Consider the following 14,304-nt stretch of genomic DNA (forward strand, 5'->3'; position numbering starts at 1 on the left):
TAGTAAAATGAGTAGAGGGAAGATTGCAATCTTGCAGTCTAACTCCAGAGCCCATTGCAGTATACTCTCCTAAGTCCGGAGTTTTATATGCCGTAAACAAATATTTTAATACAAGCTTATATTAAGGGAACAGAATGAGATTAGGAAAATTTTTAATGCCAGAAAAATATTTGTAGATATTTTTAAATATAAATGGATAAATATATGCACACATATATACATACACATATACATTTATATATTTGAGAAAAATCACTGCTGTATAACCTGGCGTTTTATATAAAGCAAAAATACTTCTTTCTCTGATCAAATTTCTTAATATTTCAAGTGGTGATTAATTTTTTACAAACAACAAATATCCATTAAATGTTTCTAAAATTGCTCTTCAGTTATTTGCACAGTGATGCAGTGGCATGTTTAAAATTTATTATCTGCAATATCAATGTTTAATGTCATTTATACTTTATAAGCCACAGTTCAATATCTTCTCAAGTATGAAAGTGTAAAAATTTTAAAAATACGCTGAAATTTAAAAAATAATTTTACAGAAATTAGAGGTGTTAGTCATCCTGTAGGGGAGGGGTCTCAAATATGTGTGCTTTTTAGAAGCTTCAGCACTCAGTGCAGAAAATATTAATCTTCAGTCTTATTTTTCAGTGGACTGTTGCTTCCTACTATATTTTGTTTATAAATGTGCTCTAGTTGCATTTTTATTATTTTATTAATATAAAGGCAATTAACATATTTTTGTGTTTTTTAAACATAATCTAGTTGAGGAAGAGGATGGCAAGACTGCAACTCAACCACTGTTGAAAAAAGGCAGGCATTTTTCATCATTTTATTTTAATCCCTTTTTCATACTGTAAACTCTTTAACTCCAGCCTTATTCCCTTCTTTTTTTTTTAACCTTGGTTTTTATTTTCATGGTGAGGTAATGTTACAGTTCTGTGAATGCAGATTAGAAAAAGTATTATTAGTCTAAAGAGGTAAGCCTTCCCAGGAAATGGAGTTATATCACAGACAAATTCTTTTCAATCATCGTAGCATTTCTGAAATATTCAGACCCAGACAGCCGGTATTAATTTTTTTTTTAATTTAAACTGCATGGTTTAGATGATAAGTAGGGACACTGAAACAGGTTTTATTTGCAGTGTCACTTGCATTCTTTACCATCAGTTGTACCCAGCCAAGTCCTCAATTTTGATACTAATGTATTTTTCATTTCAAAAATTACAATATTTCTCACAGTCGTGCTGCGTTTGGGAGATACACAGTCATGTCAACATACATGAATTTTATGAGAAGGAGATAGAGGTGAGAGTTATGGAGCAGTGTGGTTTGGTAGCCATATTATTTCATCGTGCAAAATCATTTGTCATGTTTGCATATATCACAGCAGCATGAAAAGTGACATTCTGCAGAAGTAATCAGATGTCCTCATATGGATTTTTGCTTTTAAAATTTTGGTGTAGGAGTTTCATGGTAGTCATTTGCTTGCTCACGGAATCAATGCTGTTTTTTGTTTCATTTTGTTTTGTTTTAACTCCTGGGAATATAAATGGGAACTCCTTGGTGTACTGTTCTCAGGCCTGCAGCAGATGGGTGCCCTTCCAAGGAGCTCCCACCATCTTTCTGTGGTTCAGAGAAAGATGCGGTGGTTATATGGCTTTAGAATTGGGTTCCACCTATTGGGGACAAAACATAGGTAAAAATTAGAAGTCTTTCTTTAGACTAAGGTTTCACTGTGATCATTGTAAGAATGTGTTAGTATGTCTTCAACTCCCATCTTTCATTTTTATTACAGATAACAACTTTGTCTTTTAAAAAGTTGTGAGCTTTAAATTATTGAGATACCAGATTACCAAAGAAATAGTTTCACAGAACAGATATAAACTTGATTTGTCCAGTTTGACTAAAACAGCTTTTCAAAACACAAAATCTAGCAGCTCAGTATAATTTTTTGACTGTTATTTATGATTCTCTTACATTCATTCAGAATGCTTGAAAATATTAGTAATTAGGCAGATAATTTGGATTGGTTTAGCTATTGTAAAGAGTTATTTCTCTCTAGCCATTTATAAAGTAAACTTTTATTATAAACAACTGAAAGCTTATGGTAGATGCCATATACAGTTGTCTGAATTGTCTGTAGTATAAACATCTGAATATAAAAAAATCAGGAAACGATAGGAATTCAGCAAAAGGGACTTTAATATTTACTTTGCTTACATTTTATTTTTTGCTTAATCCTGTAGAATCCAAAGGCCCTATTGTGCCTTTAAATGTAGCTGACCAAAAGCTTCTTGAAGCTAGTACACAGTTTCAGAAAAAACAAGGAAAGAATACTATTGATGTCTGGTGGCTTTTTGATGATGGAGGTAAGGTTGTTAATTTTTTAAAAAATGATTTTAAATTTAGTAAAATTGTGAAAATAGTAAGAAATGGCAGGCACTCTTTACCCGTGGACCCCATTCAAATTTTGCCAGCATTCCCAAAAGCAAAAGGATTCATTTCAGAATCAGGCACAGCATTTAGCAGTTTGGTCTTTTCAGTATCCCTAATGCGGAGGTTGTTCAGTAGTATTTCCTTGAGCTTCATGACCTTAACTTTTAATATTATGAACTGTTTTGTTGACTGTCACCCAATTTGAAGGGCTATTTTTATGTTTTATTTAATTAGTTTTTAGGTTGTCTATCTTTGGCAGAAATATTACAGAAGTGATGCTGTGCTCTTCTGTCTACATCTCATCAGGTGGCACAGGATGTTGATTTGTCCCGTCACTGATGAAATTAACCATTGAGTAATATATGGTTTTTACCACGTTTATTCACTGAAAAGTTATCCTCCCCCCCCCCCCACATTTATAATTACAGGTATTGGGGATGGCACAGAGGAATTACTCTGAGACTATGTAAATACACTATTCTTGCAGCCTTCGCCACTATCTTTAGCATCCATTGATGTTTATTGTTGTTATTGTTGTGGTTGCCAAATGATGATGTTCCTGTTCCATCGTTTCTTCCTCATTTATTAGTTGTCATTTTATTGTAAGGAAGAGCTTTCTCTTTATTTCTGTCAGTGTGGACTCATCAATTCCTATTTTATTGATATTCAGTAGGATATGTGTTAGACTGTTCTTGTGTTGCTTTGAAGAAATACCTGAGACTGGGTAGTTTGTAAAGAAAAGAGGTTTAATTTGCTGACGATTCTGCAGGCCACACAAGCATGGTCCTGACATCACTCAGCTTCTGGAGAAGCCTCAGGGAGCTTTTACTTACAGCAGAAGGCAAAGCAGGAACAGGCACAACACATGATGAAAGCAGGAGTGAGAGAGACACAGGAGACAGAGATGCCACACACTTTTAAATGTCCCGATCTCATGAGAACTATCACAAAGACAAGCACCAAACCTTGAGGGACCAACCCCCATGATCCAAACACCTCTCACTAAGCTCCACCTCCAGCACTGGGGATTAATTACAGTTCACTATGAGATTTCAGTAGGGGCTGATATCCAAACTATGCCAGAATATAATTTGTTACTTTCGTTTGTTTTGATGTTCCAATTGTCCCATATTTCGCCAGCACAGTCCTCCTTAGGCTGATTTCTTTCCATTTATCATGTCCCAGTCATTCTTTTGAGTTATTTTCCAACACAAGAAGATGTTCCAGGCTCAGTTTTATTGTTTTACACTTTTCTCTTCATAGCCGTGAAAGTAACCCTTTATCCAAGGAATGCTGGTTCCTTTTACTGAATAACAGTGTTTAGTAACAAAGATCAGGGCATTGGATATGCTTGTGTCTACTAGAGTGTCACTGCTCCCAGGCCTTCTCGATGGACAGAGCCAGGAACTCCTTGTATATGTGTGTGTGGAGATATAAATGGAGATCAAAAACCAATTTCAGTCCAGCTTCTACCTTTTCATATTTCTAACTTCATTGTTAAACATGGCTCCTGCTAAGGTCAATAAATACACTATCCCATTTGGCTACCTTCCTTGAATGGGATCAGACTCCATTAGGAGTCCTTTCTTTCTCAGGTCTGCTAATGGCTTTTTGACTGAATTATCAAGGAAGGACAGAAATAATATTTTTGTTTTATATGGTGTTGTAGTAGACATGTTTTTCGAGGCTAAATTGATGTTCCTGATTAAGAAATTAGCATTTAGTAAATGATTCATTATATTTTTATAATTCAGGTTTGACCTTATTGATACCTTACCTTCTGACTACCAAGAAAAAATGGAAAGATTGTAAGATCAGAGTATTCATTGGTGGAAAAATAAACAGAATAGACCATGACCGGAGAGCGTAAGTTTATTTCACATTGAAGGGCATGCATCTAGTAGCACTTCATTGCTATGGTATAAATTTGATAGGATAAAAATTAGACAATCCAGAAAATGTCTGTTATCTTGCTTTGTTCTTTACTGAAGTTAAAAATTTTGAATATAACCTTGTAGTCTTCATGTTTAACTAGTAGATACTTAATTTTACTTAGATGTAATTTTTTTTTAACATATTAGCATTTTAGAATGTCCTTCTTAAATACTTGTAACTTTAAAGTGCTAAGCAACATTTTTCTTTTAATCAGGGGAGAAAGTGTACAAACATTACCTATTTGTATATGGGATACATTTTGTTGTAGACTCTAGACAACAAAATGCAGGATGCCATTGTCATTCATCCGATTCTTTCCGAATATACTGTCACAATTATAGTTCTTGTTTCAGTATTTCTCTCCTGCTCTGTAAGTACTCGTTTTGTCTTTGACCTGTAAGATGTATATTGTACAGACTACATAATGTGCATAATCTTCAACCTAATTAATGTGTATATTGTACACATTATGGATCAAAGACATGGGTATTTAGAAGCATTGAAACCCAGTTTTATTTTTCAGAAAGCAGAGTTTTGACCATATAATTCCTCTACCCAAAATACTTTCACGACTTTCCTGCTACCTGCCATAGAAAATCTAATTGTTATAATGTAGCAGTCAAGGCCCTTGACAGTCTGTCCTCTCATTCCCTTTCTGTTCTTCTGTTTCCCCCAGTATGCCTTATACTTCAGTACACTTTTCCATATGCTCTAAGCATGCATGTGACTTCAGGCTTTTACTCCTTTGCCTACTCTCATCTCTCTACTGTAAATAGCTCTTCACTTGCCTCTCCTTTTATCTCTTTAAATACTGCACTCTTTAAAACCTAGCTCAGTTCTCCATAGTGCCTTTCCTGTTTCCCCCGCCTTACCCCCAGATCTAGTTGTTATGTTTCTTTCCAGAATCACAATGTACTTTATACCTACCACTCATCACATTCTGGCAGGTATTACATTTATTTTCTTATTTAAGTTTTGTGGGCCCTGTTATGTTTAGCATGTTTTATAGTAGGCACTTAATTGATAGGTCCTGGAATTCAACTAGGTGTTTATTCATTTCAAATAGTGAATTATGCAATAAATGCTAATAATAAATTTAATAATCAAACCTGTAGCAAATCTTTTTTCTCATATCTCAATTTAAAAACATTTTCATTACAAATAAAATTGCATTTTTTTTGTATATATGTGCACTTCAACTGTTCTATTGTTGCCACCAATGTTTCATTGCCAGCTATGCCTTCAGAAAGGTATTTACTGAAAAATCAGGCTTGTTGATGCTCCTTTTCTATGTCCTGTTCCAGTTCCCTCCTCCCCCAAAATGCTATGAACTTAATCTGCCATCAACTATATCTTCAGTATGGCCCACAGGTCATATTTGGGCCCTGAGATAAGCATTCTTCTTGGATGGAAGAATAATCCAAAAATAAATATTTGTCTACTAGTTTTTATTGAAATTTATGTACTTATCAATATAGTTTGACTAAACTTAAGAAACATTAGCTGCCATTTAAATTTAATTATTAATGTCTCTTTGTCCATTACTCAGTACTAAGGAGAGATACAGAGAAAATAAAATACTCAGTGATTGATTACTCAGAAAGTAAAGTACTCAGTGAATTTAAGTCTGCTTTGTGAATGAATGGTGTGAATTAATTCAAATGGACATTGTTTAGCACATGATAGACTGACTTTTTCTATAAATTATGCTTTTCAGATATATGGATTCAGCCCAATATAGAATGAAAATACTTGTATCTTAATTCTATTTATTTTTGTTGTAGGATGGCTACTTTGCTTAGCAAGTTCCGAATAGACTTTTCTGACATTATGGTCCTAGGAGATATCAATACCAAACCAAAGAAAGAAAAGTAAGTTACTCTACAAGTTTCTGATCCTTTTATAGATGGCCTACTCAGACAGATTCAACTTAATTAAAACCAGAGATTTATTTTCCTGCTGTTAGTTACATGTGAAGTCAATATTTTAAAAATCTAGCATTGATAGTTGGTATGCATATATCAGATATTAAAGAAAGTCTAAAGAGTTTTCAATATTCAGAGACGATTTAAATTACAGCTTTACATGTGATTTCTGAAAGGTGGTTCATTTCCATTGCCCCTGCCTGCAGTCGTTATAACCACTCAGTCCCTGCTCTACATACCTATTACTTTCCACTGTTTTGTTTTATTGCTAAAATAGGAAAATCTAAACATTTGCCTACAATAGTTGCATTCAGAGTTCTTCTAGGAAAGACTTTGGAATATTCCACCTTAAAATGGTATATACAGGTTGTTATAATGATATTTGTATTTATTTTACCTGATATAATGTTAATTCTTAGATTAATGTTGAATCAATACAAAGCTGATATAAAGAATTCCTTTTAGATAGGAAATAGTAAGGTAAAATTTGTAAGTGAGATTGCTTTTATTGTAAAACTGTGTACTGGGTGCTTCATACTAGATTTGATACTGAAAAATACGTTTTTCATGTTCATAGAGGATTAGAATGCCATTCATGTTATTTTATTGGTAAGTATATGGATGTAGAAATTAATTTTTCATTTCCTTAAATTTTTAGTGTCTGCCCTTTTCCCCTTCAAAATGTTCTAGTACATTTTTTTACACTACTTTTATTCATTGATAACTGGGAAAGCCTTTGGGTGTTTTAGAGCAGAGTAGTAACACAATTTGACTTATTGCTCAAAGGGATCATTTTGGCTACTATGGTAAAATATATTTAGGTTGAGAGAAAATGGCCATAAGGGGAGGAGGGGTAGATACAGGGAGATCAGCTTTAGCAGTTAAAAATGCAATTTTATTACAGGTTGGAGATTCCTTATCCCAAATGCTTGGGGTCAACCAAAAGTGTTTCAGATTTCAGATTTTTTTTTTAAATTTTGAAACATTTTCATTATACATGCTGGTTTAGAATCCCTAATCCAAAAATCAGAAATTCAAAATGTTTCACTGAGCATTTCCATTAGACATCATATTGGTGCTTAGAAAGTTTTAGATTTTGAAGCAGTTTGGATTTCAGATTAGGGATGCACAATCTGTATTGTCCATATGGGTTCTAATTTTCTCATCAGTTTGAGAGACTAGAAATTGCTGTTTTTGAAATAAATTGCCAAAGTGATTATTATGGTTGGGGTATGGAGAGGAGCATAATAAATGAGAGGCACTAACTTTGCAAGTTATAGTTTAATATTTAAGATCTTTCTGTTATGTAACTTAAAATAAGATTAGTTGTGAGAATTCTTTGTTTTTTAAAGTATTATAGCTTTTGAGGAAATGATTGAGCCATACAGACTTCATGAAGATGATAAAGAGCAAGATATTGCAGATAAAATGAAAGAAGATGAACCATGGCGAATAACAGATAATGAGCTTGAACTTTATAAGACCAAGGTATTCTTTCACTTCTGCTTTATTTTCATTGATTTTTTATATAATAAAAGACATGAAAACCAAGAACTTCAAATTTGATATAGGAGGGGTCAATTGTATAAATGAACTCTAAAATAGATTTATTTGAGGTTAGCAGAAAGCATTTAAAAAAAAAAAGATTTTTATTACACTAAAATTCATTTCCATTTCTTTTTGTCTCCTTATAGTTTTATGAACCATGCTAAATTCTTATTTCCAAATGGTCTAGGAATGACTTTGTCCTGTTTCATTTCAGACCTACCGGCAGATCAGGTTAAATGAATTATTAAAGGAACATTCAAGCACAGCTAATATTATTGTCATGTAAGTAATATCTTTATAAAGATTTTCTTGCTAATTTCTGATAATATGCTTTGAATTAATTTCTGTTCCAGCTACATATCTATATAACACCCATATTGACTTAGTTGTTGTAAGGAGGAAAAAACAAACTTGTAAAAATATACTATGCTTTAAGCATATGGAGAAAGACTAACCTTAAGCTTATATGAATCCCAAGTAATTTTTTTATCGTAATTGGAACCTTTTGTTTACACTTCTCACCTTTTCAAAATTCCTTATCTTTGTAAACACTACAGCATAGCCATTAAGTATGTGTGGATAGGAGGGTCCTACGTTAAAATTTGGACCCCAGACAGCTACCTCTTGAAAATAACCCAAAAAATGTTATTTGGCAGATTAAACTTCAATAGTGATTCCTGTCTGGATTCCCATTCTTATGTTTTCCACACACAAATTTTACATACCGACACATTGTCCTTGAGTTAAATACAGATGTAAATGCCTGCTTTGGCTCTTCCTCTACTGAACTAGGCTAGCTAGATATTCTTTGAACCCACATTTTCTCAGTTCTGGAACATGTGTCCTTAGATAGGAAAGCTCAGGCCTCTCCCCCACAAAAAAAGCCAAATAATGAAAAAAACTATCAAAAGATTGTTAGTTTAACAACAAGCATTTAATAAATCAGAAAGTTTCAAGTTTTGCTGATGATAAATACCTGTAATGGAAAAGACACTAAAACACAGAAATTTAGAGAAAAACTTACAAAGCAGCTGGTCACTGCTACCACCATCCATAAATAGAAATTAAAACTGAGATAAGAAGATAAAAATTGCATTTATCCATATATAGCTTCTGTTTTCTAAATTTGGATAGTAAACATACCTTTCACCTAAAAGAATTCTATTCTTATTAAAGAAGGGGAAATCTAGGGTTTAATGTTATATCTCAGAGAGACTGTGGTTTATAGAAGTATTTACTGTTCTTATGAACAAATTCTTAAAAATCTTTGTTGAAAGATTATAGTCTTTTATATACACGTGTACGATGGTGGTACCATAAGATTGTAATACCATATGTTAAGCTGGGCACGATGGTGTGCACCTGTAGTCTCAGCTACTTGGGAGACTGAGGTGGGAGGATTGCTTGAGACCTGAAGTTTTGAGTCCAGCCTGGACAATGTATTAAGACCCATCTCTCTTAAAAACAAAAACAAAAAAACCATATTTTTACTGTATCTTTTCTATATTTAGCTATGCAAATGCTTACCATCGTGTTACAGTTGCCTATGGTATTCACTACAGTAACATACTGCACAGGTTTGTAGCCTAGGAGCAAGTGTCATATAGCCTAGATGTGTAGTAGGCTATACTGTCTTGGTTTGTGTAAGTACTCCTATGATGTTTTCATGAGGGCAAAATTGCCTGGCAATAATATAAGTTCTAAGAAATGAGTCGCTATCGCTAAGCAACACAACTGTGGTTGTTATTCTATATGCAGAATTCTCCTGCACTCAGAAATATTCTGTAATTATAGTAATTTATAGTAACTTATTGTAATCTAATTTATAATTTTTGCTACATTTTATTCTGTCAATGCATTGCTCAGGTTTTTTTTCTCTTTTTGATACCAGGAGTCTCCCAGTTGCACGAAAAGGTGCTGTGTCCAGTGCTCTCTACATGGCATGGTTAGAAGCTCTATCTAAGGACCTACCACCAATCCTCCTAGTTCGTGGGAATCATCAGAGTGTCCTTACCTTCTACTCGTAAATGTTCTATACAGTGGACAGCCCTCCAGAATGGTACTTCAGTGCCTAGTGTAGTAACTGAAATCTTCAATGACACATTAACATCACAATGGCGAATAGTGACTTTTCTTTCATGATTTCATTAATTTGAAAGCACACAGGAAAGTTGCTCCATTGATATGTGTATGGAGACTTCGGTTTTAGTCAATTCCATATCTCAATCTTAATGAATGGTGATTCTTCTCTGTTGAACTGAAGTTTGTGAGAGTAGTTTTCCTTTGCTACTTGAATAGCAATAAAAGTGTGTTAACTTTTTGATTGATGAAAGAAGTACAAAAAGCCTTTAGCCTTGAGGTGCCTTCTGAAATTAACCAAATTTCATCCATATATCCTCTTTTATAAATTTATAGAATGTCAAACTTTGCCTTCAACTGTTGTTTTTATTTCTAGTCTCTTCCACTTTAAAACAAAATGAACACTGCTTGTCTTCTTCCATTGACCATTTAGTGTTGAGTACTGTATGTGTTTTGTTAATTTTATAAAGGTATCTGTTAGATATTAAAGGTGAGAATTAGGGCAGGTTAATGAAAAATGGGGAAGGGGAAATGGTAACCAAAAAGTGACCCCATGGTACGGTTTATATGAGTATATGTTAATACAGAGCTAGGAAAAAAAGCCCCCCAAATGCCTTTTTAACCCCTCTGATTGGCTATTATTACTATATTACTATTTCTTGAAACCTTAGGGAAGATTAAAGATTCATCCCATACTTCTCTATTTCATGCTTAAAAACATCATTCTTTAAACAAAAATACTCAAGATCATTTATATTTATTTGGAGAGAAAACTGTCCTAATTTAGAATTTCCCTCAAATCTGAGGGACTTTTAAGAAATGCTAACAGATTTTATGGAGGGAATTTAGACAAAGCAATGTCATTTAATAGAATATTTCAATATTTAAGTGGAATTTCAGTATACTGTACTATCCTTTATAAGTCATTAAAATAATGTTTCATCAAATGGTTAAATGGACCACTGGTTTCTTAGAGAAATGTTTTTAGGCTTCATTCATTATTCAGTTGTCAAGTACACTTAGTCTTAATACACTCAGGTTTGAACAGATTATTCTGAACATTAAAATTTAATCCATTCTTAATACTTTAAAACTTTTGTGTTAAGAAGAACTGCCAGTTTGTGCTTTTGAAATGTCTGTTTTGACATCATAGTCTACTAGTACAATTTTGACAGTGCATATGTTACTAAAAGCTTTATATAAAATTATTAATGTGAAGTTTTTCATTTATAATTCAAGGAAGGATTTCCTGAAAACATTTCAAGGGATATCTACATATTTGTATGTGTGTGTGTATATATGTATATGCATACACAGATGCATATGTGTATATATAATGAAATTTATGTTGCTGGTATTTTGCATTTTAAAGTGATCAAGATTCATTAGGGAAACTTTTGTTTGTTTAAGTAAACAAGTTCAAAATCAGATTAACAGATACAGGTTTCATAGAGAACAAAGGTGATCATTTGAAGGGCATGCTGTAATTTCACACAATTTTCCAGTTCAAAAATGGAGAATACTTCGCCTAAAGTACTGTTAAGTGGGTCAATTGATAAAAGTTTCTGTGGTGGAAAATTTATGCAGGTTTTCATGAATCTTTTTTTTTTTTTTTTGAGACGGAGTCTCGCTCTGTTGCCATGTGGAATGCAGTAACGTGATCTGAGCTCACTGCAACCTCCGCCTCTCCAGTTCAAGCAATGCTCCTGCCTTAGCCTCCCTAGTAGCTGGGACTACAGGTGCACGCCACCATGCCCAGCTAATTTTTGTATTTTGAGTAGAGACGGGGTTTCACATTATTGACTAGGATGGTCTCTATCTCTTGACCTTGTGATCTGCCCGCCTCGGCCTCCCAGAGTGCTGGGATTACAGGCATGAGCCACTGCGCCCGGCTGGTTTTCATGAATCTTGATAGACATCTATAACGTTATTTTCAGTGGTGTGCAGCATTTTTGCTGCATGAGTATGAGCTAGGTATAGAGATCTGATAACTTGAATTCAGAATATTAAGAAAATGAAGTAACTGATTTTCTTAAGAGAAAATTCTACATTTTAACTCACAGCATTGTTCCATTGCAGGTTTTGCAATGTTTGTTTGGGGGTAAAGACAGTAGAAATATTATATTATTCAATAAACAATAACGTGTGAACTTTAAAAATGGATAATAGGGCATGGACTGAGTGCTGCTATCTTGAAATGTGCACAGGTACACTTACTTCTTTTTTAAGTTTTTCCCATTCAGGAAAACAACATTGTGATCTGTACTACAGGAACCAAATGTCATGCGTCATACATGTGTGTATAAAGTACATAAAATGTATCTAAATATTCATAATGTGGGGTGGGTAATACTGTCTGTGAAATAATGTAAGAAGCTTTTCACTTAAAAAAATGCATTACTTTCACTTAACACTAGACATCAGGTCGAAAATTTGCAAGATTGCTATAGTACTTATTTCAGCAATTTTTAGAGATGCTAGCTAGTGTTGAAGCTAAAAATAGCTTTATTTATGCTGAATTTTGATTTTTGTGCGAAATTTTTTTAGTTCTAATCATTGGTGATAGCTTGGAGATAAATAATTATGCCATGGCATTTGACAGTTCATTATTCCTATAAATAAGAATTCAGTGAGTTTAAAGAGAATGGTGGTGTTAAGCTGATGATTAACAGTTACTGAAATCAACTATTTATTTGTTACATTATTCCATTTGTATTTTAGGTTTCCTTTTACATTCTTTTTATATGCATTCTGACATTACATATTTTTTAAGACTATGGAAATAATTTAAAGATTTGAGCTCTGGTGGATGATTATCTGCTAAGTTTGAAAATGTAATATTTTGATAATACTGTACTATAACTGTCACACAAATGCTTTTCTAATGTTTTAACCTTGAGTATTGCAGTTGCTGCTTTGTACAGAGGTTACTGCAATAAAGGAAGTGGATTCATTCAACCTATTTAATGTCCATTCTTATATTTTATCTATAAGTTTTTGCCAGCTTTGTGGTTTTGTGTCATTTAGATAACTATTGCTTCATTCATTTCTGAATTTTTAAAATAGCTTTTACCTTAATATTCATGCCCTGGAAAAGTCATTCACTATTCCTAAACCTTTGCAGTAATCACTGTTAATACTTACAGTATGACTGAACCATCTGAGCTGCAGCTCATTATGGGTTTTTTTTTAAGTGACCTGGCTTTTCTAATTCTGCTTTATCTTTGGGCCAAATCTCTCATTTGTCAATGAGGAAACTAGAAGATTAAAATCGATTCATAATCCCTGAATATCATCTGATTCTTTCCTTCCAAAGATTTTTATCTAAGCTCATTTAGAGTTTTAGAAAGCATTTTCATTTTCTCATTTGAACATGACTGTAGATGTGGTATATATGCAGGACAGCTGTTTCTTCTAGTCTTGAGAAAGCAGCTTGGAGCAGTTTAGGGAGTTTTCCAAGGTCATGTGGTAAATCAAGGAAGGTTGTTGGTCTAGAGCCCAGGTCTTTCATCTCCGGGAATTCCTTCATTATGCATTCACTGCTGGCTGATCCATAAGACAGATGGCTGGGATAGATTGGTCGTTTCCAAATTACTCACCCCTGTCCGCCGACTAAATGTGTGTTCAGGTAACGCAAATTATAGTTAGAAATATAGGTTGGCTACAGGCTGCCTTAATAGGTTCAAAACAAAATGTAAACATCCATTTTTTTGTTTGTCGTCTTCCTTATTCTCAAGCCACTGTTCACTTATTTGGAAAGCTAAAAGATAATTTAAAGGCAACTATGTATATGACATTTTCTAATATCAGACCATCCAACAGTTTTTAAAACAAGAACATCATTCATCTTTGAGCCAGCAGGTTTCTGCTGTTCATTCACCAGGAAGAAAAGATAAATCCATTTGGTATGCTTCCCTCTTTATGTTTATGTACCTATAGGAAGTTTGTAGGGCCAGAGAAAATAGATGGTAGTTTAATGTTTAACTTTTGGGGAAAGATGGTACCAGTTCTAGGATATGCTCAATAGAAAGTACTATTTAGTTTATCTAGTTCAGATAATAAATAGTGTGTTGGTGGGTTAACCAACTTGACATACTTTTTTTGGTAGTACTCGAATACCTAAGGATCTAAGTCTCATTGTCTTGTATGGAATCTGCTGGTAATGGTGATGGAACTGTTTTACTTACGTGATGGGCATTTAACATAGTCTGTTAAATGATAGCATTAAGAACCTCAGCCCATTTTTTTTCTCCTTACTCTTTTGTTTCAGACAAGGTAAAAGTTTGAAACTATTAGGGAAAATGTGAATGCCTTTGCATTTGTCCCCTCCTGCTGTGCAGCCTGCCTTGTGGCTGCTGTCCTCACAGATCAG

The 14,304-nt window shown here is 33.7% G+C and overlaps 1 protein-coding gene across 2 annotated transcripts in view; it reads left to right on the forward strand.

The window, feature by feature from the left end:
- The window catches only part of SLC12A2 (solute carrier family 12 member 2), a 103,096-nt gene extending 90,202 nt beyond the window's left edge, over positions 1-12,894 (forward strand). The window contains 7 exon segments of one of the 2 annotated variants that reach the window (NM_001261785.1): positions 772-819; positions 2,256-2,378; positions 4,200-4,311; positions 6,165-6,251; positions 7,658-7,793; positions 8,068-8,135; positions 9,745-11,560. In NM_001261785.1, the coding sequence (NP_001248714.1) occupies positions 772-819; positions 2,256-2,378; positions 4,200-4,311; positions 6,165-6,251; positions 7,658-7,793; positions 8,068-8,135; positions 9,745-9,880 (710 nt within the window). In that variant the 3' untranslated portion in view covers positions 9,881-11,560. 2 annotated transcript variants of the gene reach the window in all.
- The last annotated feature ends 1,410 nt before the right edge of the window (positions 12,895-14,304 follow it).

The sequence above is a fragment of the Macaca mulatta genome, chromosome 6 (assembly GCF_049350105.2).
Source record: "Macaca mulatta isolate MMU2019108-1 chromosome 6, T2T-MMU8v2.0, whole genome shotgun sequence".
NCBI lineage: Eukaryota > Metazoa > Chordata > Mammalia > Primates > Cercopithecidae > Macaca > Macaca mulatta.